Source organism: Bombina bombina, chromosome 11, assembly GCF_027579735.1.
Source record: "Bombina bombina isolate aBomBom1 chromosome 11, aBomBom1.pri, whole genome shotgun sequence".
NCBI lineage: Eukaryota > Metazoa > Chordata > Amphibia > Anura > Bombinatoridae > Bombina > Bombina bombina.
This window is the reverse complement of record NC_069509.1, coordinates 77,657,397-77,681,550: the sequence shown is the minus strand read 5'-3', so window position 1 is coordinate 77,681,550 and position 24,154 is coordinate 77,657,397. Positions and strand designations below refer to the sequence as shown.

General features: G+C 37.3%; 1 protein-coding gene across 1 annotated transcript in view; it reads right to left on the bottom strand.

The window, feature by feature from the left end:
• NT5M (5',3'-nucleotidase, mitochondrial) overlaps positions 1-24,154 on the bottom strand; it is a 50,292-nt gene that overhangs the window by 11,128 nt on the left and 15,010 nt on the right. The window contains exons 2-4 of the mRNA XM_053694894.1: positions 22,867-22,967; positions 10,061-10,121; positions 6,069-6,183 (exon numbers count right to left, since the gene is read on the bottom strand). Of these exons, the coding sequence (XP_053550869.1) occupies positions 6,069-6,183; positions 10,061-10,121; positions 22,867-22,967 (277 nt within the window). The remainder of the gene's footprint in view (positions 1-6,068; positions 6,184-10,060; positions 10,122-22,866; positions 22,968-24,154) is intronic.

Sequence of the window (24,154 nt, the reverse complement as noted above, 5' to 3'; positions counted from 1 at the left end):
ACGTTACTGACTCTTTAAATATCAAAAGCAACAATATCCTTGTGAGTGTTTTTCACATTAAATTTCAAACTGTCACCTTTCCATTATGCGTGCAGGATTGAAATTAAAATAGTAAGCCAACATTGGACAAATACTATCAGAAACTGATGGTGTAAGGCCTCTTACAACCCAAGTTGTTTAGCTAAAAATCTGGTGGTACTGTGCCTTTAAATAGTAAACAAAACAGTGCTTTATCTTTACAATATGAACTGCAACAGTTGTCCCTTTTTGTCAGCTAACGTAAGGCTGACCAACAAACAGTAGGCAACGCACCACTCCAAACTAAACTTAACACGCGTGAGAAAGCCTCCCTGACGAATTGACCGCAGCAGAGGAGACCCCTTCGCTCAACGTTTACCGGGACTGTACAGAAAAAGGCGTGCAAACTTTCTTTAGTGTGACGTAGCGTAGCCTAGCTCTGCCCATCGTGGGTAAATCAAGCTGGAACTCCCGGGCAGCTATTAGTAAAAATGGAGCCGTCGGAACAGAAATACACAACATAGCTCCGCCCCTTGTGGGCGTATCAAGCAGTAACTCCCGGGCGGCTAATTAATAAAGATGGAGCCGTCTAACCCACACCATAGCCAAGGAAGAAAAAAAACATACCTCCCGATCGGCTAGAAAGTAAAATACCGCTATCGGGAGTGGAGAGTTAAGCTACCATGATTAACCCCACTCTTTCTGTTGTTTTCTCCAGAAAATAAAAGTTAGTCATCTCCCGGTCTACGCTGAAACCGCCGGGAGTAAAATAACACTGTTTGCATTCAGCCCCAGTGTCTGTAATATAGCTCTCCCTCATGAAGAGACCACAGTCCCATCACAATAAGAGCCCTACTTTATCTTAGCCCTTGACATGTGATTGAATGTAATGTAGTGCTCACTTTCTTCTCAGAGAATGTGTCCCCAGAAATAATAAAGTTAGCACTTACCTTGAATGCTGTGCGACAGCATGGTAGTCCAGCAGGTGTAAGAGGTCCTCTCCCTCCCATAGCCCTGTTGAATAAGATAAGCCTGAGTAAAAAGTGCTTAGGCTATCTGGATTAGGGCAGCAAATATGTATAGGAGGCGCAGTGAGAATAATGTCCCACCAGTTCCTATTGCTTTAAAGCCACCAAATGCCCTACTGTAGAGACTGATCTGGTCTAGGCTACACCCTAGCAAAAAGTACCACTCTCTGGCACTACTTTAAAAATAATAAACTCTTGATTGAAGAATCTTTTCTAACACCTCACTTTGCCATCTCCTATCTACTAACGCAGGCAAAGAGAATGACTGGGGTGGGAGGGAAGGGAGGAGCTATATATACAGCTTTGCTGTGGTGCTCTTTGCCTCCTCCTGCTGACCAGGAAGCGTAATCCCACAAGTAAGGATGAAAACTGTGGACTCATCGTGTCTTTAAAAAGAAATTTAAAAAATGACACGTCTCTGCCAACCTCCTGAGACGAAAGGCAAAGAATGACTGGAGGATGAGGGGAGTGGGAGGAGTATTTAAGCTTTTGGCTGGGGTGTCTTTGCCTCCTCCTGGTGGCCAGGTTCTTATTTCCCAAAAGTAATGAATGCTGCTGTGGACTCTTTTCATTTAAGAAGAAAATTGGTTTTGTGTCCCTTTAAATACGCCATGCCACAAATGCATCCACAAGCATAAATAATGTGATTTATCTGTTATATGCCACAACCTGGCCTGCCTATGACATTAAAGAGATATCATAATGTTTTTTTGCCTCTTTAATATCTAAAATAAGTTATTTTATAAAAAAACATATCACAGTTTTTATTTTTTGTAAAATTGGTGTGATGGGATGTAATTAATTTTAATGGTTTAAAAACATTAGGAGGAAGAACTTTGTGCTAGGAAAATAATCAAAATTATCTGAAAGAATAACTTTAATGGACCACCTATGTATTTATGGGAGTTAAACATATAAACAAATTCAGCTCCAAATCGGCAACGCACTTCCAATCCTGAGATTAACACGGCTGGAGATTAGTGAAATTTATCGGACATACTCAACAGAGGGCCCGGTGCAAATCTTGTTTTTTGGGTCCCTTCAAAAGGTAACTCAGTAGTAAGCAATAGTAATAATATACGTGCTACTCTGTGTAATGATTTTGAGGATAGATTAGATGATAGATGATAGACAGACGTATTAATAGATAGATAGACATATTGTTTAAATTGATAGACAGACATATAGATAGATTAGATAGATGACCTGTTACTTGCAATAATTAAAGGGTCCCTGCATTAGGATTGTACACAATCTGCATAAATACAGACCGGACGCTATGGTCCCCCCGGCATTTGGGCCCCGGTGCCACTGTACTGCACCATTGATAGTTCCTCTCCTGATTGGTGGCAATGTATATATAACTCCAATTATTTTTCAGTAGCCATGATCAGCTCCAGACCAGTATTGCGCTGCAAGTCCATAGCTACTATTTAACACCTTTCAAAACCTTTGTGGGGCTTAAACACATAGGTCTCCATTTATCATAGATTCAACTGTTAAATCACTGAAAATATGCGTCAAATTACACGCAAAATTTACACCCCTAAGTTATCACCCCTAAGTTATCATTGCGACAACATTGTCAAATGTAGCTCAAATTGCTGTAACATATGTTACAGTGATATACGTTCGATATAAATTGGAGGCAACGTTATTTGAACGTAATGATGCTAATCTGCCCGTACATTCGACTCTGTTCGACCAAATTAAAATATATGTAACATTCAACTGGTACATTCAGGTCTCAATTGACGCAGCGATTGTTATTCTCAATCTGCGACCTTTGAGCTCACGAATGCCAAAAGAATTTAAAGGGATGTTAATGCGATTTTACTAGACTATAAACGGGCGTGAAAACATCATATTACAAGGTAGATAGACAAATATAAGTACATAATAAGATAATGTAACAAATATTAGTGACGCCTCATAGTAATATATATATATATATATATATATACTGTATATACTAATATAATATATTTCTGAGACATTGATAGTTTGAAATTTATAAATAAAGGGCCGAATTAGGAGTGATGCATATTAACAGCTACGCGCGAGCAATGTCGGATTTATTGTGGCTGTTTTTGCGCATGTCGGATGTAATGCATGCATTACAAGTTGAAAGTAAACGCGATTGCTTGAGCACAATTTAATTTAACAAGCCTCGGGATATGAATAAATAGAACATTTTCGGCTATGTGAAGAACATTGGAATGTGGAATATTAATATTTTCATGTCGGGTTAGTGCACTTGAGAATATGAGATCGGGATTGTGCGCGAGTAGGCTCTTAGGTTTTTTCCACTTTTTAGCTCCATTGACTTCTATGGGGAAATATGTTAACGTTGTTGCAATATTCTTTTAGTGGTTTTAGTGCACAAGCAGGAGCAATAAATACAGATCCACTCATAAACTGGCCCAAAATATTTTAAGGATGTAACAAGTACATGAAATTAAAAATACCATTAAGAACTGTACTTATTCATGAACAAGAATAAAATGGATTTTTCAAAATGGCGATCTTTATAAAAACTGTATAAAAAAACTCACATGATGGTCATGTGATGGTGATCGAACAAAATTCAAGGTCGATTAAATGATAAATACTAAAATATGCATCATTGATGATTCATAGTTATTATCAGTATGATGTGCTTCGTGTCAAAATTGACGCATACTTGTTAGGACTTTTTTTTTTATAAATAAGGACGTCGAATTTAGATTCGTGGACAGTGAGCATACTTAACCCAGCGAATGTTACCAGGTTGACACACTTTGATAAATGGAGCCCATAGTAGTTGATCACAATCTTGTGCTTGTTTTTGTCAGATAAAAATGTGTCAGCATGGTTTTTCAGTGATCACATTCCCAAAATGCTTCTGCCGGTAGTTGCTCTGAAGTTCGAAATCATTACCTCCAGAAAACAACACAAAATCATTATCTACGTCATTAATCTCCCGATTTTGGAAACAGAAAATAAAATGTGCACAAATAAGGACAAACAAAATGGCGATTTTGCAGGTATAGTGAATACATTACAGGTTGAAGGCCCTTTATTTTGACAGACCCCTTTTATAGTGTGTTTTGAGGTAAATAGGTGATATGAACCCCACTTTCTTTTGTGATTCAGACAGAGCATACCATTTAAAAAAAGTTTCCAATTTACTTCTATTATCAAATCTGCTTTGTTCCCATGGAATTCTTTGTTGAAGAGCTACCTTGGTAGGTGTCTGATGCAATACATGGCAAATAGGCAGGAAATAGTGCTGCCATCTAGTGGTCTTGCAAAGCAAATTTTATAATAGAAGTAAATTAGAAAAAAAATTAAAATCACATGTTTAACACCATTCAATATGGTGGCACCTTATTTCAGTGGCCTAGTTTTCCTTTCTGTTGTAAACTGTGTAAACTAGTAGTAAACTATTATTAACATAAAACATCTACAGGTATAGAAATAATTGTTCTTACCACAAGCTTATACAGTTTACAACAGCTATGGAAACTAGGCCACTTTATTTTGCCCATGGTCAAAGCAAATGTAATATCTGAAAAATGTTGGGGTAATTAGTAGTAAGTGTTGCCTATGGGTTTATAGTTATAGCTATTGAATTTCGTAAGAGAAACATGACCCAGTAAATGTTTTGTTAAAGGGACACAAAACCCAATTTTTTTCTTTCGTGATTCAGATAGAGCATGTGATTGTAAGCAACTTTCTAATGGACGCCTATTGTAAATGTTTCTCCGTTCTCTTTGTATCTTTATTTGAAAAAGCAGGCATGTAAGCTTTTGATTCAGCACCTGGGTAGCACCTGCTGATTACATTCCTGTTTTTTCAAATAAAGATTGCAAGAGAACGAAGAAAAAATTATCATAGGAGTCAATTATAAAGTTGCTTAGAATTGCATACTCTATATGAATCATTAACGTTTAATTTTGACTAGACTATTCCTTTGTAATTTAAAAAAAAACTAATTTTTTCTATTATCTAACTTGTTTTATTCTTTTTATGTCCTTTCTTGAAAAGCATACCTAGGTAGGCTCAGGGGTACAGCAATGCACTACTGGGAATTAGCTGCTGATTGGTGGCTGTTCAAAAATTATTCTTCTCATTGGCTCGACACTTAAAGGGCCACTGTAAGTAAATATTTTCTATGTCTGTTACTAACTAACTACCCCAAATACGCTTTTTATCAATAGCATTTCATTAACATATCTCTACCGTATATCAGAAATCTTGTCTGCAAATTTAATTGCTTTCCAAACCCACTCCGTGGGTATCCTTTGCTCTGTACCAATCCGTTTACAATACCTAGGTTTCAAAATGGCGCTTTAAACACAAAGTTATTGGTTTAAGTATTTTGAACATGCAGTGCTGAAAATAGTGGGCAGGATAAAGTGACATCATCGGCGAATAAAAGATATAACTTTTAGAACGTTATGAAACTTCGTTTTGGAGAAAATATAGGTCAGTAGGTTTTAATTAATGTTTATTAACTTTAATATGTTAGTTGTTTAGCTTAAAAATTATAACAGAAAGTAATCCTATAAGTGCTCAGCTAAGTCCCCAGTAGCCCATTTACGTTCCTTTAACAAAAGGTACCAAGAGAATGAAGAAAACAGTAGTAAATTGAAAAGCTGTGAAAAATGTTATGCTCTAAACCATGAAAGACAAAAATGGGTTTCATGTATCTCACATAAGTGCAGCAAATATTATGTCAATTGCTTTTTTTTACAATTTACGTTAAAAATGACTTTTCTAATTTGCAAGGTGTAAGTATTATTATATACTATTATATATTTAGATATATTTTTGGGGCACTGATATTTTGGACAAATGTCAGGTTGGTTTAATCTGCAGTCTGTGTTTGATTTTAATGTTTGGTTTACTAAAAAATGTAAATATTTATATATTTATCCTCAATTTATTTTACCAGTCAAACCTACAGCTGATGTGATGGTTTTTTTTAACTGAAGCATTATCACCTAATAGCTCTTTATAAGTTGATGATTACATTACCTGTAATATCAGGTCTATCATCAATCAGAATGTCAGCAGAGATCACAGTTTTGTCTCTTGTCAGAATGATGTGATCAAGGAAGTCGTGTCCCAGATGCTCCTCCACCCAGGAGTACTGCAGCAAAAAATAAAACGAACTTAAAGGGACAATTTACGGTAACATTTTCTCCCCTTTACTGTGTTCCCAAGTATTTATTTTACCTACTGGAGTGTATTAAATTGTTACAGATAGCTACTTTACCTTTATTATGTCATTTAAAGTAGCTGTTTTTGCCAGTTTTTTCCCCACCTATACTGAAAATTTCAGCACTGCAGTATTGGTTTTAAAAAAGCACAACTGGGCTAAAAAAGGTTGTTCCCAGGAGGTGATTTGCCAAAGAACATACTACTGAGCTGTTGTTTGTTTCTGCTAGACAGCTTCTCTTTCTATAAATATGTTTCTTATGACCCTGAGGAATGTCTCTCTAAGGATGATGGGGGAAACCGGACATAGACTCCCTGACCTATGTGATGGCAAACCTTGGCACTCCAGATGTTTCAGAACTACATTTCCCATGATGCACTACTGGATTGCAGAGTGCCTAAGCATCATGGGAAATGTAATTCTGAAATATCTGGAGGGCAAAAGTGCGTTCATGCAGTATCTTTTAATACAATGAACTGTTTTCAGCTGCTTTCCTGAGTACAATGTGTCAATAAAGGATAAAGAAAAAAAAATGTGGGCATTGTGTATATATTTTCATCTATAAAATGCAGTACAGCGCTGGGCAACAGTATTGTTTAAAGGATATGAGTCTTTAAAAGGCTAAAGTGTATAAACAGTTGTCATTTTAAATACAACCCCAATTCCGAATAAGTTGGCACAGTATGGAAAATGCAAAAAACCAAACAGTCATTTGAAAATTCAATTCACCCTGTACTATATTGAAAATACATTATTAACAAATTATTTGATATTTTACTTTGTGAATTTAATGTATTTGTGAGACTGAGAATACACTCATTTCCAATCTGATGACTGCAACACGTTCCAAAAAAGTTGAGGCAGGGGCAATTTAGGACTAATAGCGATGTGACTAGATGAAATAAGAAGGTGAAGTGAAACAGGTGAGGCAATCGTTTAATCATAGTATATAAGGAGCTTTCAAAAAAGGCCTAGTCCTTTAAGAGCAAGGATGGGTCGAGGCTCGCCAACCTGCCAACAGATGCGTCAGCAAATAATACAACACTTTGAGATTAACATTCCCCAAAGACAACTCAGTAGGATTTTGGGTATTTCACCTTCTACAGTGACAATAAAATGAAAAGATTCAAGGTATCCAGTCAAATCTCGGTGCGTAAAGGGCAAGGCCGAAAACCACTTCTGAATTTGCGTGATCCCCGATCCCTCAGACGTCACTGTCTCAAAACCCGTCATGAGTCTATAATAGATTTCCTGACATGGGCTCGGGAATACTTTTGTAAACCTTTTCTCAGTAAACACCATTCACCGCTGCATCCACAGATGCAAGTTAAGGCTTTACTATGCAAAGCAAAAGCAAAACACCAACAATGTCTAGGAGCGCCATCGACTTCTCTGAGCTCGATCTCATCTGAGATGGACAGTAGCACAGTGGAATTATGTTTTGTGGTCCGACAAGTTAACATTTCAAATAGTTTTTGGAAAAAACAGCCGTCAAGTTCTCCAGGCCAAAGAGGAAAATGACCATCCAAGCTGTTATCAGCGTTAGGTCCAAAAGTCAGCGTCTGTCATGGTATGGGGGGGGGGGGGGGTGTTCAGTGCCCATGCCATGGGTAACTTGCACATCTGTGAGGGCACCATTATTGCAGAAAGATATGTATACATTTTGGAGCAATATATGCTGCCACCCAGACGTCGTCTTTTCCAGGGACGTCCCTGCATTTTCCAGCAGGACAACGCCAAACCCCATTCTGCCCGGATTACAATTGCATGGTTGCATAAGCATAGAGTACAGTTGCTAGCATGGCCTGCCTGCAGTTGTGACTTGTCTCCGATTTAGAATGTGTGGCGCATTTTGAAGCGTAAAATAAGGCAACGAAGGAGCTGTACGGTTGCGCAGCTGAAGACATGCATAATGCAATCATTATGCATGTCTTCAGCTGCGCAACTGTACGGGGCCTTCGTTTCCTTAATGGGGGAAAATTCTGCTTGCTAAACTTAACCAACTGGTGTCTTCAGTGCCCAAACGCTTAATAAGTGTTATTAAAAGAAAGGGTGATGTTACACAGTGGTAAACAGTTGACTATCCCAACTTCTTTGGAGTGTGTTGCAGTCATCAGATTTAAAATGAATGTATATTTTCAAAAATACATTCAATTCACAAAGTAAAACATAAAATAATGTGTTAATAAAGTGTTTTCAAAATAGTACAGGGTGAACTGAATTTTTTTTTCAGTTCACCCTGTATTTTTCGGAATTGGGGTTGTAATAAAGATTCTTGTCACAGCAACATACTCATGGTCAACAAGTGTCTACTGTCCCCTGCTGCTGCACCCTTAGGCAACTGCCTATTTGTATTGATGATAACACCAGTCCTTGTTGCTGAACAAAAAAACTATCTGTTTTGCTCACCCAAGAGGAAAGTGTTGTATCTGAAGACATTCAAAGTGTGAGTACTGGTTTAATGCTGCCTTTTACGCCAGTTAATTCACAAAGTTGATATATTGGGGGTCTACAATTCCCTGTTCTTCAGCATCACATACATTATTATCACAAAACTAGTATTGGATATGCACCACCTGTGCCCCTAGACACATTTTAATTAAAGACCCTTAGCTTTTCAGCACACTGCTGATATGAATGCTTACATATACTGTACATGTATTATTACTAGCACAGAAATCAATATATGTTTAATAAAAAAAAAGTATTATTTAAACAGTTATGAGATGTAAGTTGATCCTGAAAGAGCTGAGTTTTACCACGTCTGGTCAGGAAGGTATCCCTAGGCAGCTGCCTTATAGCAATATGAGACATTTTTCAGTGCAAAAACAAATACAGGTACAAAGCCCTTTATCAATACTTCTAGGGACCAAAACATTTAGGTTTTGGAATAGTTTATTTGCATTTGTAAAATGGGACAGCTTGAAAAGTGTAAACATATCATTAGGCGATACTTACATGTTATAATACAGCTTATATATAAGGTAGTTTTATAAAAATATTAATACTTTTGTATACATAGTACCATCAGTAAGATAGTACAGTACTATAATCAGAAAGGTAATAGTTGATGTTTTAAATAAATATAGACTAGCATTGGCATTTTAGAAAACAAACCAAAGAGACTGGAACAGAAGATTGTGACTTACTAGTGGGGAACTTTTTTGTCATTGTATTTATTTATTTATTTTAATATTAAAGGGCCATAATACCCAAATGTTTAAACACTTGAAAGTGATGCAGCATAGCTGTAAAAAGCTGATTAGAAAATATCACCTGAACATCTCTATGTAAAAAAGAAAGATATTTTACCTCAAAAGTTCCTCAGTAGCCACCTCCCATTGTAAAGGATTTCTAAGCAGCATATTAGTATGTCTGTCCCGGGACAACTGAAAGGATGAGCTTCGTGCACTCTCATATTATTTCACCAATCAGGTAAAGGAAGCTTACTATGAAATCTCATGAGAGTTAAGTCAAATCTCATGAGATCACAGTAAGAGTTCATGACCTCAGCACTGCTGATGCTGATTGGCTGCTGTTCATTTCTTCATTTTTTTAATTTTTTTACCTGCAGCTGGGAGCAGCTGAGTATAACTTTTTACACAGAACTTACTCTGGTGAGCTGAGGAAATTGTGAGGTAGAATATCTTCCTTTTTTACATAGAGATGCTCAGGTGATATTTTCCTGTCAGCTTTTTACAGTTATACTGCATCAGTTTCAAGTGATTTAGCATATGAGTATTATGTCCCTTTAATGAAAGTTTGGATTTCAGAATCATACTAAAAAAAAAATAGTTTATTATCTTACCTTCTCATAAGGGCAATGCTGGTAGCGTTTTATGGGACTGGTGCATATGAAGACATCTGTGCTGCAAGAAAACAAAATCAAAGCTATGAATAGACACCTTTGTATAACTTGGGTAACAATATTTTTATTTATAAAGCAGTGCTGTATAGCAACGGTGAGATGTTTAAATTGATATACAACAAGGAAAACAATATTTACTGTCACAATATTATACTGTACACAAATTTATATTGAATAATAATAGGTACATATGTAAGATTAATTATACTCAATTGCCGAAAGACACACTCCTATTATTGCAATAACCTCTTAACCCACTTCATACCTCCTAAACAGCTATAAACCCCTAAACCAACAAACCCCTCAATGCCATAACCACCCCCCACCACCACCACAACAAATAACTTTTAAACTGCCAAACCACAACTTACGGCTAGATTACGAGTTTTGCGTTATGAGCGGTGCGGTACTAACTTGCAAGTTATTGTCACCGCTCACTTCCCTACAGCACTGGTATTACAGGTTTATAAAAACCCGGCATTAGTAGGCAAAAAGTGAGCATAGAGCAAAATTGAGCTCCATACCGCACTCCAATACCAGCGCTGCTAAAAGCTGCGCTAAGCTGGTTTTACGTGCTCGTGCACGATTTCCCCATAGACATCAATGGGGAGATCCGACTGAAAAAAAGCCTATCACCTGCAAAAAAGCAGCGTAAAGCTCCGTAACGCAACCCCATTGATTCCTATGGGGAAACAAAATTTATGTTTACACGTAACACCCTAACATGAACCCCGAGTCTAAACACCCCTAATCTTACACTTATTAACCCCTAATCTGCCGCCCTCGACATATACATTATACTTATTAACCCCTAATCTGCTGCCCCGACATCGCCGACACCTACATAATGTTATTAACCCCTAATCTCCCGCCCCCAATGTCTCAGCAACCTACCTACACTTATTAACCCCTAATCTGCTGCCCCCAACGTCGCCGCCACTATACTAAATTTATCAACCCCTAAACCTAACCCTAAGTCTAACCCTAACACCCACTAACTTTAATGTAATTAAAATAAATCTAAATAAAACCTACTATTAATAACTAAATTATTCTGATTTAAAACTAAATACTTACCTGTAAAATAAACCCTAAGCTAGCTACAATATAACTAATAGTTACATTGTAGCTAGCTTAGGTTTTATTTTTATTTCACAGGCAAGTTTGTATTTATTTTAACTAGGTAGAATAGTTACTAAATAGTTATTAGCTATTTACTAACTACCTAGCTAAAATAAATACAAATTTACCTGTAAAATAAAACCTAACCTGTCTTACACTAACACCTAACCTTACACTACAATTAAATCAATTACATAAATTAAATACAATTAACTAAATTACAAAAAAAACCCACTAAATTACACAAAATAAAAAAAGAAATTATCAGATATTTAAACTAATTACAACTAATCTAATAGCCCTATCAAAATAAAAAAAGCCCCCCAAAATAAAAAAAAAAACCCTAGCCTAAACTAAACTACCAATAGCCCTTAAAAGGGCCTTTTGCGGGGCATTGCCCCAAAGAAATCAGCTCTTTTACCTGTAAAAAAAAATACAACCAACCCCCCAACAGTAAAACCCACCACCCACACAACCAACCCCCCAAATAAAATCCTAACTAAAAAAAACTAAGCTCCCATTGCCCTGAAAAGGGAATTTGGATGGGAATTGCCCTTAAAAGGGCATTCAGCTCTTTTTCCGCCCAAAAGCCCTAATCTAAAAATAAAACCCACCCAATAAACCCTTAAAAAACCTAACACTAACCCCTGAAGATCCCCTTACAGTTTTTGAAGACCCGACATCCATCCTCAATGAAGCCGGCAGAAGTCTTTAGCGAAGCGGCAGAAGTCTTCATCCAACCGGGCAGAAGTCTTCATCCAGACGGCATCTTCTATCTTCATCCATCCGGTGCGGAGCGGGTCCATCTTCAAGACATCCGGTGCGGAGCATCCTCTTCTCTTGACGTCTAACAAAGAATGAAGGTTTCTTTAAGTGACGTCATCCAAGATGGCGTCCCTTGAATTCCGATTGGCTGTTAGAATTCTATCAGCCAATCGGAATTAAAGGTGAAAAAATCCTATTGGCTGATGCAATTACTCAATAGGATTGAGCTTCAATCCTATTGGCTGATCCAATCAGCCAATAGCATTGAGCTTGCATTCTATTGGCTGTTCCAATCAGGATGGATGTTGGGTCTTCAAAAACTGTAAGTGGATCTTCATGGTTAGTGTTAGGTTTTTTTAAGGGTTTATTGGTTGGGTTTTATTTTAAGATTAGGGCTTTTGGGCGAAAAAAGAGCTAAATGCCCTTTTAAGGGCAATGCCCATCCCTTTTCAGGGCAATGGGAGCTTAGGTTTTTTTAGTTAGGATTTTATTTGGGGGGTTGGTTGTGTGGGTCGTGGGTTTTACTGTTGGGGGGTTGTTTGTATTTTTTTTTACAGGTAAAAGAGCTGATTTCTTTGGGGCTATGCCCTGCAAAAAGCCCTTTTAAGGGCTATTGGTAGTTTAGGCTAAGGTTTATTTTATTTTGGGGGGCTTTTTTTTATTTTGATAGGGCTATTAGATTAGGTGTAATTAGTTTAAATATCTAATAATTTCTTTTTTTATTTTGTGTAATTTAGTGGGGTTTTTTTTGTAATTTAGTTAATTGTATTTAATTTATGTAATTGATTTAATTGTAGTGTAAGGTTAGGTGTTAGTGTAAGACAGGTTAGGTTTCATTGTACAGGTAAGTTTGTATTTAATTTAGCTAGGTAGTTAGTAAATAGTTAATAACTATTTAGTAACTATTCTACCTAGTTAAAATAAATACAAACTTGCCTGTGAAATAAAAATAAAACCTAAGCTAGCTACAATGTAACTATTAGTTATATTGTAGCTAGCTTAGGGTTTATTTTACAGGTAAGCATTTAGTTTTAAATAGGAATTATTTAGTTATTAATAGTATTTTAATTACATTAAAGTTAGTGGGTGTTAGGGTTAGACTTAGGGTTAGGTTTAGGGGTTAATACATTTAGTAAAGTGGCGGCGACGTTGGGGGCGGCAGATTAGGGGTTAATAAATGTAGGTAGGTGGCAGCAATATTAGGGGCAGCAGATTAGGGGTTAATAAAAAAATTACTAGTGTTTGCGATGCGGGAGTACGGCGGTTTAGGGGTTAATATGTTTATTATAGAGGCGGCGATGTCCGGAGCGGCAGATTAGGGGTTAATAATTTTATTTTAGTGTTTGCGATGCGGGAGGGTCTCGGTTTAGGGGTTAATAGGTAGTTTATGGGTGTTAGTGTACTTTTTAGCACTTTAGTTATGAGTTTTATGTTCACTTTTTGGAGGCAGACTCGTAATACTATGGAAGTCCCATTAAAAAAGGACTTTTTGAAAGCTGCGGTAATTACGTTGCGTTACGGCCAAAAAAGTGTGCGGTGCCCCTAAACCTGCAAGACTCGTAATACCAGCGGTAGTGAAAAAGAGCCTTAACACTGCTTTTTCACTCATACTGCAAAACTCGTAATCTAGCCGTTAATTAACTCTCTAAATGCCATAACCTCCAAAGCAAAAAAAGTGCTATTAACCCCCACAACCCCAATGTTGAAAATTTCCTTTCACTATTAAAACCACCACAACCCCCAACAAATAGGATCATTGATCTTATTGGATGATTTAAAAAATCGATCAGGTAATATAAATAAAATTAAAAAAAGCTGGACAGTGCTGAACCACAATTTTGTATACATGACAGAAGACTTTGGACGGTAAATAGAATGGGCATTTTTTTCTATGAGGGTTTTATTTTTATGTAGTGCTTTTTCTTCTAGTTTAATTTTATTTCTTTTAATTGTAACTTTTTACTAGTAATCTGAATAGTCTTCTTTTCTGTATTTTTCTTTATATGCAATTAGGGTTATGGTGGGTTAGGGGTTAATAGTACAATTGACGGCAGCAGTTAATATACCTGTAAAGTTTTTTATTTTAAGCTTATATTTGTTTGTGTCTTTGCGGGCATTGTGCTACTGTAAATGTTTTGTTTGGACTACCACAATGTACACCACTCACAAAATTAACACAAGCACAAAAAAAGTAATCATTAATGTAATTTTAGCTCAAAAATTAAAACAGTACGGATTTTGCACAACTGATATCAACAGTCCGTGGCAATTGCATTTTTGTGCTCCACTTCTGGCCGATAGTGTTTATAAAATAAACCTAAAATGAGTTTATATTTATAGTATTATTTAGTTGCTGTAAAACCTACATATACACAAAAATACATTTGAAACACACAGATAGAAGAGAAATTAGTCAGCATTCAGTGTGCAACAAATCTAAAGAAGTTTGGGAGTACAGACTTGGAACTAGGTCAAATAAAAAAATCCGGAGAACGTTGTTTGCTGAATTGATGCAGGTGCCACTATGACGATGGCATTTCAGCTGTTATTGGGCATTGCCCTAGATTCTTCGGCAAACATGAGATTGCTGAGAGGCGTCGTTTTAAAGGCAAAATTATGTCTGAAATTCATTTCAATGCATCACTTCACCTATATTTTCTAGCATTTTGTTAATGGGCGCTCTTGACATTAAAGTGATGATAAATTTAAGACTTTAAGAATATTGCAATAAAAAATATATTTGTTTGTTTGTGTATGTATATTTTATAATAAAAGATTTATAATCCTACTTGGTATCTTCTGTTCCTCTGCCCCCTTCATTTCCTCTTTTGGATTGGCTGTTATATACAGAGCAGTCCCACCCACTCTCTACATAGGCTTCCTAATGGCTGGACTTCAAGAGTGACATATGACACACACACTGATTGGATGTTCATTGGAATAGTCATAAAAAAAAGTTCATCCCAGTGGGCCGGCATAACATTGTAATAGAAGCATTGCTATAGGCATGGATTTAACCCTTTTCACAGATAGATTGGTGCACATATATATTTTTTAACGGCAAAGATTACATATATGGCATTTGATTAGCTAAAGTTTACCATAATGATTCAGATAGAACATGCAGATTTTAACAACTTTCCAATTTACTTCTAGTATCTAATTTATTTTGTTCTCTTTGTATCCTTTGTTGAAAAGCATACCTAGGTAGGCTCAGGAGCAGCAATATGATACAGGGAGCTAGCTGCTTATTGGTGGCTTCACATATATCTTGTTTTTGGCTCACCCACTGTGTAAAGCTAGCTCCCAATAGTGCATTGCTGCTCATTCAACAAAGGATGCCAAGAAAATGAAGCAAATTTGATACAGAGAACAGAGGTGAATTTTAAAGTAGTTTAAATTTTATTTTCTATCTGAATCATAAGAGAAAAATGTTGGGTTTCATGTTTCTTTAATATCTATAGTTTTATGAGGTGCCAACCCATGATATCTAGCACATCAAATGTGAGCCACGAGCAACATGGTAAAACAATAATTAGAGCCGGGTAGAACCTCCAGGGACTGTATAGATGAGAAAAAGTAGGAGAATTGGATGTGCAAGCTCATTTGTGATGCCAATCAGTGGCGTTTACAGGTATTTATTATTGGGTGGTACTTTCAGGAGATTTTGTGGGCGGACACACTAGAGGAGGGCTAGGGAAGGCAGAGTGGGTGGTCAGTGGGCGGGGCCAGGTGGAGCTGGGAGGAGCCTGAACAGAGAGGTGGCGGGAAACCAAAGCGATGATCACAGGTGGTTGGGCACAAGGGGGCTCAGCTCTTATGCTAGGGAGAAAGTTCCCCCTCCAGCAATGCAACCAAGATCTTTTACAGTATAGCTCTTTTTCACGGCGTGACCTCAGGCAATGTTTGCTCAGGGGGGAAGCCATGATTGGAGGAAGCCGGATTCGTTATTGCTGACGTAAGAAGAGACGACCTGTAGGCGGGGAATCGCTGCTCCGGCTTGCAAGAAGAAAAGGTAAGTATTTTAACAAAACCGCTGAAATGTAAACTTTCATGAATTAAAGTGCCCCTGTTTCTAATATTATTTTTAAAATCGGGCACTCATACGTGAAAGTTTACCTTCACTTTAATGGATAAGGAAATTAATAGAATGAGGCGGGTTAAACAGTCAAAGAAGTGTAGGTAAAAGTAAAGGTTATAGGAAGGGATAATTGTCATAGAAAAAAGTGACATTTGTGAGAAGAGAGGAAAATTAAATATTTGAATAGATTTTAAAAATTATTTCCAAAGGACACCATAATGTCAGAGTTGCCATGGCAATGTTATGATAACAAAAAGCCTTTGCTCTAACCCTTGAGATTTAAGGGCCGATTTATTAATGTGCGGACGAACATGATCTGCTGTAGCGATTATGTCTGCCACACATTGATAAATGCCGACAGCATACGCTGTCTGCATTTATCATTGCACAAGCATTTTACTAGAATTGCTTGTGCAATGCCGCCCCCTGGCCGCTAGCAGGGGGTGTCTATCAACCCGATCGTATGCGATCGGGCTGATTGCTGTCTGCTGCCCCAGAAGTGGTGGACGAATTAAAGAGCAGCTGCTTCTTAACTCCTGTTTCCGGCGAGCCTGAAGGCTTGCGCGTAAACAGATGTATTTGGCTGCATTCGGCCATTAATAAATCGGCCCCTTAGACAGCAAATGTAAATTTAAACAACTTTCCAATTTATTTCCTTTATCAAATTTGCTTTGTTCTCTTTGTATCTTTTCTTGAAAAGTAAACCTAGGTATGTCCCCAAACAGGTTTATTACAGTCTAAGTTGCATCTACTACACGCGGTTTACCTTATCTCATGTACTCAGTATAAGTTGCAATATGTGGGTATGACCGTTTTTGAAGTTAGAACCAGAATTAGGAAGCATTTGAGCAACCTCTGGTTAGATAAAGAATTTTCAGCCTTCAGACTTTTAAACCTAAGAGAGGAGGAGATAAAGTCTGTCTTCTAGAGGTGAGAGACGTTTTTTGGATACATAAACTCTAGACAAGAATTCTAAAGGTTTTCAGTTCCAATTAGTATATTTTGTTTTTTCTTTCAACATTGATACAATTATATTTGGATAGGTTCATTTTATAAGTATACAAATTCATTGCAATTTTATGCACTATTATTGGGAACATTAAAATAAATGCCGAATGATATTTACTGAATAGGATATAAGGTTCTTATATTGTACACATTTACACAAATACTTAATAGTAAATCTGCTGAATATGAGCAATGTATTCTAATGATTCATCTTAGTAATTTATGTTTGTACTTATAATAACGTTACAAGTATATATATATATATATATATATATATATATATATATATATACACTGTATAAATAAATATCAGATAGATTACGAGTTTTCAGCGCTATAGGGAAATTAATGACTGCCACAAAAGCTGCGTTATTTCACCTCCCTATAGCGTTGCTGTTACAAGTTTACAAAAAGCAGGCTTGTAAGGGAAATATGGTTGCATTGAGCTCCATACCGCACCCAAATACAAGGGCTGCTTTGACGTGCTCGTGCACGATTTCCCCATAGACATCAATGGGGAGAGCCGGAAAAAAAGAAGCCTAACACCTGCGATTGCGGAAACAAAAGCTCCGTAACGCAGCCCCATTGATGTCTATGGGGAAAGAAAAAGTTAACACCCTAACATAAAAATCACGTCTAAACACACCTAATCTTCCGCCCCGACATCGTCGCCACCTACCTACTGTTATTAACCCCTAATCTGTCGCCCTTAACATCGCCGTCACCTAAATAAAACTATTAGCCCCTAATCTGCCGCTCCCGATATCGCCGCCACCTACATGCAGTTATTAACCCCTAATCTGCTGCCCCTAACATCGCCGCCACCTAAATACACTTATTAACCCCTAATCTGCCACCCTTAACATCGCCGCCACCTACATTACAGTGAGCTGGACCACTACAAAGTTCCAGTCTGCCCCACTAGCACCATTGGGAGCGCTGCTTTTGTGAGTACCCATCTTCTTCTATCAAAATATCCCTTTGCTTGACGGAACTAGGCCATGATGGCGCCTCTGTGTTTTCTTTTCTCCTAAATACAAACTTACCTGTAAAATAAAACCTAAGCAAGCTACAATATAACTATTAGTTACATTGTAGCTAGCTTAAGTTTTATTTTTATTTCACAGGTAAGTTTGTATTTATTTTAACTAGGTAGACTAGTTAGTAAATAGTTATTAACTATTTAATAAATACAAAGTTACCTGTAACATAAAACCTAACCTGCCTTACACTAAAAACTAACATTACAATAAAATAAAATAAATTAAATTATTAAAATACAATTTACTAAATTACAAAAAAAAAATAAACACTAAATTACAAAAAATAAAAAACGAAATTGTCAAAAATAAAAACAAATTACTCCTAATCTAATAGCCCTATCAAAATAAAAAAGCCCCCCCAAAATAAAAAAAACCCTATCCTACACTAAACTGCCAATGACCCTTAAAAGGGCCTTTTGCGGGGCATTGCCCCAAAGAAATCAGCTCTTTTACCTGTAAAAAAAAATACAAACACCCCCCAACAGTAAAATCCACCACCCACCCAAACAACCCCCCCAAATAAAAACCTATCTAAATAAACCTAAGCTAACCATTGCCCTGAAAAGGGCATTTGGATGGGCATTGCCCTTAAAGGGGCATTTAGCTAAAAAAAAAAAACACCCAAAAAAACACTTAAAAAACCTAACACTAACCCCTGACGATCCACTTACAGTTATCGAAGGTTGGACATCCATCCTCCTCCAGCCGGCGAAGTCCTCATCCAAGCGGAAAGAGGTCTTCATCCAGGAGGCCTTTTCTATCTTCAGGATTGAGCTCTCATTCTATTGGCTGTTCCAATCAACCAATAGGATGAAAGCTCAATCCTATTGGCTGATTGCAACAGCCAATAGGATTTTTTCCCCTTTAATTCCTATTGGCTGATAGAAATATTTCAGCCAACAGGAATGTAAGGGACGCCATCTTGGATGATGTCACTTAAAGGGAACCTTCATTTTTCCAGCAACGACCTTAAGAAGAGGATGCTCCACGCCGGATGTCTTGAAGATGGACCCGCTCCGTGCCGGATGGATGAAGATGCCGTCTGGATGAAGACTTCTTCTTGCTTGGATGAGGACTTCGCCGGATGGATGAAGAGGCCTCCTGGATGAAGACTTATTTCCACAGGCTGGAGGAGGATGGATGTCCGGACTTCGATAACTGTAAGTGGATCGTCGGGGGTTAGTGTTAGGTTTTTTTTAAGGGTTTTTTGGGTAGTTTTTTTTTTAGCTTAGAGTTTGGGCAATGTAAAAGAGCTAAATGCCCTTTTAAGGGCAATGCTCATCCAAATGCCCTTTTCAGGGCAATGGTTATCTTAGATTTATTTAGATATGTTTTTATTTGGGGGGGTTGTTTGGGTGGGTGGTGGGTTTTACTGTTGGGGGGGTAGTTTGTATTTTTTTTTACAGGTAAAAGAGCTGATTTCTTTGGGGCAATGCCCCGCAAAAGGCCCTTTTAAGGGCCATTGGTAGTGTAGTGTAGGCTAGGGTATTTTTTTATTTTGGGGGGGCTTTTTTATTTTGATAGGGCTATTAGATTAGGAGTAATTCGTTTTTATTTTTGATAATTTTGTTTTTTTATTTTTTGTAATTTAGTGGGGGGGGGTTTTGTAATTTAATAAATTGTATTTTAATAATTTAATTTATTTTATTTTATTGTAATGTTAGTTTTAGTGTAAGGCAGGTTAGGTTTTATTTTACAGGTAACTGCATTTATTTTAACTAGGTAGTTATTAAATAGTTAATAACTATCTACTAACTAGTCTACCTAGTTAAAATAAATACAAACTTAGCTGTGAAATAAAAATAAAACCTAAGATAGCTACAATATAACTATTAGATATATTGTAGCTAGCTTAGGATTTATTTTATAGCTAAGTATTTAGTTTTAAATAGGAATTATTTAGGTAATAATTGTAAGGTTTATAGGGGGTATTAGGCTTAGGGTTACGTTAGGGTTAGGGTTACGTTAGGGTTAGAGGTTAATTATATTTATGTAGATATAGTGATGTGGGAGGTCAGAGGTTTAGGGTTTAATAATTTATTTTAGTATATTTTGTTGTGGAGGCTTGCGGTTTAGTGGTTAATAGGTTTATTATAGCGGCGGTGTGGGCGGACGGAAGATTAGGGGTTAATAATCTTTAAATAGTGTTTGCGATGCGGGAGGGCGGCGGTTTAGGGGTTAATAGGTTTATTATAGTGGCGACGATGTCGGGGAGCGGCGGAATAGGTTTTAATAATTTTATTTAGTGGCGCCGATGTCTGGAGCGGCAGATTAGGGGTTAATAATTTTATTTTAGTGTTTGTGATGCAGGAGGGCCTCAGTTTAGGGGTTAATAGGTAGTTTATGGGTGTTAGTTTACTTTTTAACACTTTAGTTATGAGTTTTATGGCACAGCTTTGTAACATAAAACTCATAACTACTGACTTTAAATGGCGGTACAAATCTTGTGGTTATAGAGTGTACCGCTCACATTTTGGCAAACTCGTAATACCGGCGCTATGGAAGTCCCATTGAAAAAGGACTTTTTTAAAAGTGCGGTACTGATGTTGCGTGGCGGCCAAAAAGGTGTGCGGTACACCTATACCTACAAGACTTGTAATAGCAGTGTTAGGGAAAAAGCAGCGTTATGAAGCAAAACGCAAAACTCGTAATCTAGCTGTTTATAAATATGTATGTGAAAATTATGTTTATATATTGTTTGTTTAAAGGAATTATTTAGTCAAAATTAAACTTTCATGATTCAGATAGAGCAGGTAATTTTAAGCAACTTTACAATTTACTCCTATTATAATTTTTTCTTCATTCTCTCGGTATCTTTATTTGAAAACGCAGGAATGTAAGCATAGTAGCTGAACCATTTTTGGTTCAGAACCTGGGTAGCACTTTCTGATTGGTGTCTAAATGTAGCCACCAATCAGCAAGTGCTACCCAGGTGGTGAACAAAAAATGGGCCAGCTCCTAAGCTTACATTCAAATAAAGATACTAAGAGAACAAAGAAAAAAATATAATAGGAGTAAATTTGCTTAAAATTGCTGCTCTATCTGAATATGAAAGTTTAATTCTGACTAGACTATTCCTTTAAGGTGAATTGTTACATTTATTTATATAAAGAAAAGGAGTGTCTGACAGTGGCACAGTAAATTACGGTCTTAAACTGAAATGCGTCATACACCATGGTCGACGACAATGCCTACTTACGTTTTCTGGGGGGTTTTATGCGCCCTGATGCTATTCATATGGGTTTTAGATGCATGTATTAATAAAGAATGAGTTTTCTTCAAACCTGACTGCCTTACACATTATGTTATTGAGATTAATCCACAAAAAATGTTCAGCAGCAGGTTAAAGGGACAATCTAGTCCAAAAGAAACTTTCATGATTCAGATAGGGCATGTATTTTTAAACAATTGACCAATTTACTTTTATCAACAATTTTGCGTTGTTCTCTTAGTATTCTTAGTTGAAAGCTAAACCTAGGAGGTTCATATGCAAATTTCTTAGACCAAGAAGCCGCCTGTAAGCTTAATCCGGTTTGACAGTTTTTCACCACTAGAGGGTGTTAGTTCATGTGTGTCATATAGATAACACTGTGATCATGCACGTGAAGCTCCTAGGAGCCAGCACTGATTGGCTAAAATGCAAGTCTGTCAAAAGAACTGAAATAAGGGGGCAATTTGCAGAGGCTTAGATACAAGATATTCACAAAGGTAAAACATGTATTAATATAGCTGTGTTGGTTGTGCAAAACTGGGGAATGGGTATTAAAGGGATTATCTATCTTTTAAAACAATAACAATTCTGGTGTAGTCTGTCACTTTAAGTTAACTCTATACTAATGAGTTTGGGACTTGCTTTGAATCTTGTTCAGACTATAGTTTACGTAAAGGTTATGTGACCCTGTTACCTGGAATCGAGTGGACTGATGAGGACGATACTGGCCTCATGGCAGCAGTAAGCTGAATTTGTCTGTTCACCTTTGTTTGCATTTGTTAAATGCACTGAATTGACATTTTGGATACAGTATTGTGTTATTTGTTCTACGATACTTTGGATTGTGCTAATCGTTCTCCCTTATGTGCATTTGAACATTGACCGGGCCTGCATTTTCATGTGCACTGAACTCAGTTACGAAGTGGCTGCTTTTGGTATTACTGAAAACTCTGCTGCCATAGAGCACTAAAGACACGTGCACGCTCCTGAGCTCATATGAGCCAACCTAGATTTACTCTTTAAGAAAAGATACCAAGAGAACAAAGCAAATTTGATAACTGAAGTAAATTGGAAAGTTTCAAACTGCATGTTCTATCTAAAATCAGGGATGGCTAACTGGCACGTCATAGGCCAAAAGCGGCCCTCTGAGCTATGTTTTGCTGCCCCCCCCCCCCCCACCAGCCCAGAGAATGTGAAACTAAAATTCATGCTTTGGGGACCTGTGGTGAACAGTCAGACAAGGTGGTACAACCAAAAATAGCCCACTGGAGGAAAACAGCGTAAACATGTTACCAAGCAAACTTACCTAAATCTGACCCTGTATCCTGGGATTTTTAGGGTAATATATTATTTTATGTAGCCTTTAAGGCTTCTAAAACATTGATATGCGCCCCCCTCCCCCTTCATGTGTTAGGAAGTTGGCCATCACTAATCTAAATCATGACAGTTCACCTTTGACTTTACTGTCTCTTTAAGGTCTATATGTGCCCTGCCCTTTTTTAGAGGTTCAACTTACTTTGCCAAATTTGCCATCTCTTTCACAGCCTCCACTGCACCTTCAATAGGATCAAGGTCCAGGAAAAAATTCTTTGCCTCCCATATACTGGTAGCTTTCTTCTGCGATAAGAAAATGAGATAGTTACTTGTTAGATGTGGTTTATAATGCAATATAATACAGGCTCTATGCATTCAATATTATTATTGATAACATTAAAGTGAATGTAAATTTTGATGCTAAAGTGCCCAGTTTTTAAAAATCTGATTAAAAACAGGGGCACTTTAATTCATCAAAATTTACATTTCACTCGTGTTGTGAAAATACTTACCTTTTAATCTTGACAGCCGCTGCATCGCTTCCTCCGCCCGTCGCAAAGCCTCTTCCAGGGTCTAAAATGAGGAATCCTGCTTCCTCCAATCACGGCGTTGAATCAGACACTGATTCCCCCAGGAGGGAAGCCGTGATTGGAGGATGACCGATCCGTCATTTCTGATGTATGAAGAGGCTTGCGACGACCGGGGGAATCGCTGGAGCGGCTGACAAGATTAAAAGGTAAGTATTTTCACAACATGAGTGAAATGTAAATTTTAAATATTTATAAAGTGCCCCTGTTTTTAATCGGATTTTTAAAAACCAGGAACTTTATCATCTAAATTTACATTTACTTTAACTGTGAGACTTACCCTAAGTGCTTTGTGCTTAGCTTAATGTATTTATTTATTGTAGGTTTTAATTATACAGGAACAAATTCCTAAATCTGTATTTGCAAAATCCAAACTTATTTAAAATTCCAAACTTTTTAACTATTTAAAAAAATATATAAGAAATTAATATTTTCCCAGCCTGTAAGTCACAATCTTCTCTGCCAGGGGGGGCAGACAAACATGATCCGCTGTAGGGATCATGTCCGACGCACACCGATAAATGTCGACAGCATACGCTGTCTGCATTTACCATTGGACAAGCAGTTCTGGTGAACTGCTTGTGCAATGCCGCCCCCTGCAGATTTGCGGCCAATTGGCTGCTAGCAGGGGGTGTCAATCAACCTGATAGTATGTGATCAGGCGGATTGCTGTACGCTGCCTCCGAGCAGGCGGGCGAGTTAAGGAGCAGTGATCTTAAGACATCTGCATCAAGCTCCATTCTATGTAGGAACCAATCACCAGCGAACTCCCATTAGTGGAGGATATGTACTTCAACACAGGATACCAAGAGAACAAAGTACGTTTGAAAATTTTGAAAATTTACTTTGAAATTAAAACTGTTTTAAAATGACATTCTCTATCTGATTCATGCAAGTATAATT